This window comes from Mercurialis annua, linkage group LG1-X (genome assembly GCF_937616625.2).
Source record: "Mercurialis annua linkage group LG1-X, ddMerAnnu1.2, whole genome shotgun sequence".
Taxonomy (NCBI): domain Eukaryota; kingdom Viridiplantae; phylum Streptophyta; class Magnoliopsida; order Malpighiales; family Euphorbiaceae; genus Mercurialis; species Mercurialis annua.
In genome coordinates, this window is record NC_065570.1 from 6,078,469 (window position 1) to 6,085,269 (window position 6,801).

The 6,801-nt window shown below is 33.2% G+C and overlaps 1 protein-coding gene across 1 annotated transcript; it reads right to left on the reverse strand.

The window, feature by feature from the left end:
- Positions 1 to 4,782: 4,782 nt before the first annotated feature.
- Positions 4,783 to 6,239, reverse strand: LOC126665413 (uncharacterized). The gene is made up of 4 exons (XM_050358218.2): positions 6,110 to 6,239; positions 5,726 to 6,025; positions 5,537 to 5,641; positions 4,783 to 5,222 (listed from the first exon to the last, which is right to left on the reverse strand). The coding sequence occupies exons 1-4, from the start codon at positions 6,236 to 6,238 to the stop codon at positions 4,809 to 4,811; spliced, it is 948 nt and encodes a 315-aa protein (XP_050214175.2). The 5' UTR covers position 6,239; the 3' UTR covers positions 4,783 to 4,808.
- Positions 6,240 to 6,801: the final 562 nt, after the last annotated feature.

Below are 6,801 nucleotides of genomic sequence, written 5' to 3' on the forward strand. Positions count from 1 at the left end.
ATTCCCTCCACATGACACATGGTTTAACATGTGTCATGCTATTATTCTACACTTGACATATATCATCCATGTGTTCTTAGTTTAAAATTTCATTTGTTTTCATGACACATGGTTCTACATGTGTCATAACCCCTACACCCCACTTGTACTCCTTTTTATCTCTACACTATATTTTATAGTATATTTATTTTTATGATTAATTAATTACATACTATTTTAACGGTTTTTTAACATAAATAATATTTTCTCGGAAACCAATTCCGATGCATTCTTATTTATTTTAACTTAAAAAGTCAAATTTCATATTTAACCTATTTTACAATATTTTAAAACTCATTTTAAAATATTTTGCATTTATTTACAAAAATGCCACTGCACATAATAAATAGCACGCAATCTATTTCTAACACGTAATCACATAATTCACACAATTTGACTCGATTATGACCTTACATCGTCAAATTGACTTTTCTATTCCCGGCCTAAAAGTCAACGGGACTAATCTCACTGTCCGATCTTTTAAAATTATATCCTTAAATTTTTGGGGTATTACACTATACAAACTCAGACCCACAAATTTAAGGGCTAGAATAATTCTATATTTATTAAACAGTCCAGTTGCTTGGTGCATGTATTAGAAATATTGGTGGGAGTAATTAATTATAAATTGGTGAGAATGTGATAATCCACCCACATGCTTATGAGAGTGTTTAGGTTTAACCATGACCTAATAACTAGAACTAGTTAATAGGTGGTTGAACCTTTACACTTATAAACCCATTTATATTTGTTCTCCTAACCAATGTGGGATTATCTTTAACACTCCCCCTCAAATGCAACCGGGACTGGACATCCAGTTGTCACTTGAAATTGACTCCCCCTGAAACTGAAACTTTTTGATTTAACAAGCAGCGGCACCACCGGGCCAGGCCGCTGGGAATGAACATCCAGACGGACAACCGGCAAATTAAGAATTCGGGCCAGACCCACTGAAATTTTTGATTTAATACACAGCGGCAATACCGGACCGGGCCGCTGGGACTGGACATCCAGACGGACAACCGGCAAATTAAGAACCCGAGCCAGACCCGCTCTGATACCATATTAGAAATATTGGTGGGAGTAATTAATTATAAATTGGTGAGAATGTAATAATTCACCCATATGGTTATGAGAGTGTTTAGGTTCAACCATGACCTAATAACTAGAACTAGTTAATAGGTGGTTGAACCTTTACACTTATAAACCCATTTATATTTGTTCTCCTAACCAATGTGGGATTATCTTTAACAGCATGTCATATCAAATTCTAATTCTACAAATTAAACAGTGATGTTTTTAATTAATATATCCGAATCTAACAATCCACCATGAAATCATGACTTTATTTTTGGTAATTTCCTGTCAAATTAATGAAATCTATCTACCACAGATCACATTTAATATTTTTGCCATTTTAGTATATATCTGGATAATCATTACGTTATAGGTGCGTCATTTCCAGATCTCTCATACTGGAGACGTGCATTCTATTATTGTGTGGCTAATTTGTCAAATACATGTAAAACCTTCTCAACTATGGCATACTAATTTACTGTTAATTTCTAATCATTTTACGATTTCGCCAAATTTCTAGAAAGTGTCTTTGTTCTATTAAAAAGGAATAAAAACATATTGTCTTTTCTGTTTTATTCTTATTAAGTGTGCTTTAAAATCATACATATCATTAATTGTTTTACAAATATATTAGAGTATTAAAATAAAACAAACAGTAAAAATGAAATATTAAACTAAAAATATACAATAATATTTCTTAAGTGAAATATAAAAATAAATAAAGGGACTTTGTAAATGGAAAGGAGAAGTAAAACATTTCTTAAACTTTGTATTATTATTTTAATTTTTTTTATCAATTTAATGGCTCTATAAATATTATTTTATTAATTTATTAAAAATTAATTTTTTTTATCAAAATTAAAAAGTTATTTAGAATGTATTTGATTTAATTGTTGTTAGTTGATAACTGATATAACTAACAACGAACTATAAAGAACAGTGAGATATGTTTAAACATTTAAAAGTTGATATTGATTATTAAATAATTATAAGTTGAGTCGTATTAAATAATTTGTTATTTTTACAAGAAACTAACTAGTTTTTATGAATGAGATCTAATTAGGTTCTATTTCGTTATTTTTTTCATAGAAATAAAACCTACTTAAATTAGTTGTTTGTGTTAGAGGGATAATTTTAAGTTAAATCAGCCAAAATGACGGACTAAGCTGAGGTTCGAATCTAGAATTTCAAAAATAAACTTAAAGAGCCTATCTTTTCGGGCTTGCAATATTTTTTAAATAATTTATAAAAAAATCAAAATATTTTGAATTTTAGAAATCTATTCATCCCTAATTTACCTAACTCGGATTCTATACACTGACAAAATTCGTGGAGCACACAACATTTAAATCTGAAAACTATAGAAAAATATGAATTTAAATTCGTTATAAAACCATTCATAAAAAGAAAAATTCATTACAAAACCTTTTCATGCAAATGGAACAAACATAAGATCAACCAATCACAAGAGAAGTCAGATCATGATTGGTTAATGATCCCACGGTCTATATTTTGCCTTCATTAAAAGCTGATGATAGCCCCACACAGTATTCTAACCTTCCATACTTATCCAAACATTTTGGTCTATATTTATATTTTATTATTATTATTAGTATCTATTTATTTCCGTAAAGCAAGGACTTCCCAAATCCAACTACTAGATTGTTGTCTTTTTCTTTATTCTTAAACACCCCTGTTGTTTTACTTTATTTACAATACAGTCCACTTCAAACGGTAGCCTTGTCAAGGCTATTTTTGGTATTTTAAACAATAGCTCTGGAATTTTATTAAAAATAATGCCACGTTAGCTATGATTTCACTAAATTTGCTGATGTAATCCCTGTGATGTCACGTGCCATTCGTAAGCTTGGGGAAACTATATCATTGTCACGCGCCTGTGATATCATGTGCATTATTGCCAATATTTTAACATGGCTTAATTATCAAAAAAGTACCTCACATTTTCAACGTTTTCATTTAGGGCTCAAATTTTTAAACTACTCAATTTCAGTATATTTTTCAATTTTCAATTTTAATTGTTGACATTTATTAAAATTAGAGTGGAAAACAATTTCAAATATGCTTTTCATATTTGGGTTTTTATAGCAAACATGCAAATTAAAGCGATATGAAATGTATATTTAAATTTTTTTCAATTATATTTTGAACAAATGGCTATAATTGAAACTAAAAATTAAAAAATGGGTTGAAATTGACGATTTTAAAAGTTTAAACTATAAACAAAAAAGATTAAAAATATAAAATATTTGTTGATGATTAAACCTTTTGACATTTACTATTAATCTCCAAATTTATAATGCACTCAACAATTTACATTATAATTAGAAAGATGGAAAATTATTATTCCAATTTACTCAATGTTTGTGCCTGTCCATGGCCACGCTTAAGTGGATTCGAAATAGAATTTATTCAGATCTAAGGTAGATTAGGGTATGATTATAATATTTATTTAAGTCAGATTCATTTATTAGATTTAAATGAAGTAAAGTTGGATTTTTAGGACCTACATAGAATTTTAGCAAAAATAGAAAGTAAAATCCAAACATGGAAAATGAGTCTTATATGTACGCAAACACGATAAAAAAGTATTAATTCGTGGTTTAAGCATTTTAGATTTTAGAAAACGTCGAGACACCTAAAATATCAGCCATTTTTTTAATAAGAGCCGATTTTCCACTACTCGAAATAAGTTGTTCTTATGGCAAATTGGTAGGCAATTGCATATATTGGTTGACAATAAGAAGTATCAACAAACTTTTATAATAATATTTTTATTAATAGTCACTCCGTAAAATTGCTATTAGCTAGTTTGTTAAAAATATAAATTAAAATTTTGTATTTGATCATGTCTTCAGATTTGTTGCCATTTGTCAAAATTACGACGTCAATAAATGTTAGTTTGTCGTAAAATCCATTCATAAATTATTATTTTTTAATGGTGGATATTAATTATTTTTATTATAGTATAGAGTAAAATGATGATGATTGGAAATAGGAATGGAAAAATGGATTGAAGTTTGGTGCAAACTATCATCATATTAGTAATAATCACTACTAAAAAACAGAGGTTTAGCGACGGACTATTCCGTCGCTAAACCCTTGAATTCCGTCGCTAATGGTGATTAGCGACGGAATGGCGACGGATTAAGTCCGTCGCCACAATGTTGGTCGCTAAACAAGTAGCGACCAATATTTTCAATCCGTGGCAAAGTTAGCGACGGAATTTCCGTCGCTAAATGTGCCAATCCGTCGCCAATTAGTCTCATTTGGAGACGAATTCTGAGACTAATTGGCGACGGATATAGATATAGTAGAGACGGATTATCCGTCGCTAAATTGTCAGGTTTAGCGACGGACATATCCGTCGCTAACCGGTCACAGTTCGTCTCACTGTGACCGGTTAGCGACGGAAATATCCGTCGCTAAACCTGACAATTCCGTCGCCAATTTTGTATTATTTTGGCAAATTTCTGCCGTTTTCTGTTGTTTTTGTGTTTCACTGATGTTTAAAACCTGCTAAATACAGTAATTAAATTTTATTTTAGATTACACCATTTTGAAACTGAATAAAAGTATATATATATAAAATAAAATATCAAAGTATACATAAAACGTTGTCTGAAAAAAAACATCGTACGAAATATATTTTAGAAAATAAAATAAACAGGAAACTACAAATCTGTAGTATCGCCACCGTCTGGCGGAGGAGGGGGAAATTGTGGCTGATACTCTGGTGGGAGATTCGGCATCATCCGTGCAATCTCATCACGTATCATCTGTGCCATGCTGGCCTGCTGCGCCGCCAACCGCTGCTCAACCTGCCGCAGGCCCTCCTGGATGCCGGCCTGCACACGGCGCTCGACCTCCTCATCCGTCTGCTGTGATGTCCGTGAAGAGCTGCCTCTCTGCGGTCTGATACTCGGGCCTACATATCTGCTGGTAGCCGAACCCAGGCCGTACACCCGATGCTTCTTGTTGACGCCCTCGATATCCATAAATATCTGCGTCTCATCCACAGGACTCGAGGTGCTCCCCTCTCCGGTCGGCGACTGTGTCGCAGCAGCAAGCCTCTCAGCGATGGCGTCCTACGTACAAAACAATTACAAAACATATCAGTTTAGTTTTATAACAAATAAAAAAACATAACACTTTATTAATAATTCTAATTATTCAGGAAATTTCGGCAGCATTTCCTCTGTAATATGAACATCACCCATTTTTCAGGGAAGTCCTGCAAGCAAATTACAGCAAATTACAATATATAACCCAACCAACCAAATATATTAAGTTCTAATTACACAAACGTTAAGCCTATACAGTTTAACACTTCATATATAATATATTCAACACTTAAGCCTATATACACAACTTATAGAATTTTAATGTGATAAGGACTTACAGTCATATCCTGAGCCCTCTTGTCGACTGGTTTCTTCTCAGCCTTCGTTTTATGAAGGCGACTGTACAGCTCTGTCGCACTCGGCTTCCGGCCGAGCTCCTTAGCCTATCAGAAAAATACAGATTTATTAAGTATTAAAATAAAACAAATACGTTATTTAAGTAATTTAATTACTGATTAGAAACAAACCATCACATCCATATGCTTGATAGCAGAGCGAGATCCTCCGGTATGGCGGACAGGACCAGAACCGGGGCCCGCAGGCTCACTCATCCGGTTTGCCCGAGCTGTCTCTGACTTCTTTTTCTCCTTCTCTGAGTCCCAAAATGCATTCCAGGCTTCCCAGATCTCCTGATTCACAGATGTATGCTTCTTTTGCATTTTCCTCATCTTGTGGATGTTGTCTTTGTACCGGGTGGCTGCATGGGTCATGAAGACCCGTCTGATTACCTCCTCGCTGTACGCAGAGTCATCCCACCAGAACTTCTTCTGCAAACAGTAATAACATGAGCTTTGAGTTAGAATTTTCACAAATACCAAAACTTAAATATATTAAATTTTAAATTTAATTACCTGAAATTCCTGAAAATAGAACTCCCTCTGGTCCGCTGTCAGAAAGCGCCATGCTGATCCAGTCTCGAACCAGCACTGCCTGAAAATATCCCGGATAGCCCGAGAAACAGGCCCAGAGTCCAGCAACATTGTCCTGTGATATAATAAGCATAATTTACTTTACATACATATTAATTCCATACTAAAAATCAAAAAAATTAAAACGCTGGAAAACAACCGAATATTTTTCTACCGCTACTAGACATATATAATTTCGTGACCGAGCTACGGGAGGACCAGTTTTGCGAACTGTACAAACTGTACAATCCCGTGTCGTTCAATCGCTTGAACACACGGGACGGGAAATCTACGGCTAGGTTTACGATTTTATTCGGTGGGAATAAAATCGAGGTCATTTTGGGGTGTAACAGCTTATAAATTAACTAATTATATAAATTAAAATTAAAATTAAAATTAAAATAATAACGGTACTTACTTGTTGCAGAGCAGAACCGCAACAGATGAAAAAGATCGATGAAATGTGGGACCGCTGCAACCAACTAACGGCTATCAAACCTATCACACAATTAGTTTTAGAATTTTAATTTGTTATCATATAATTAATAAATAAAATAATTTTCTGAAAAAAAAAATTGGGCAGCACTTCCCCTAAAAAATGGTTATCGCCCATTTTTCAGGGAAGTCCTGCAAGT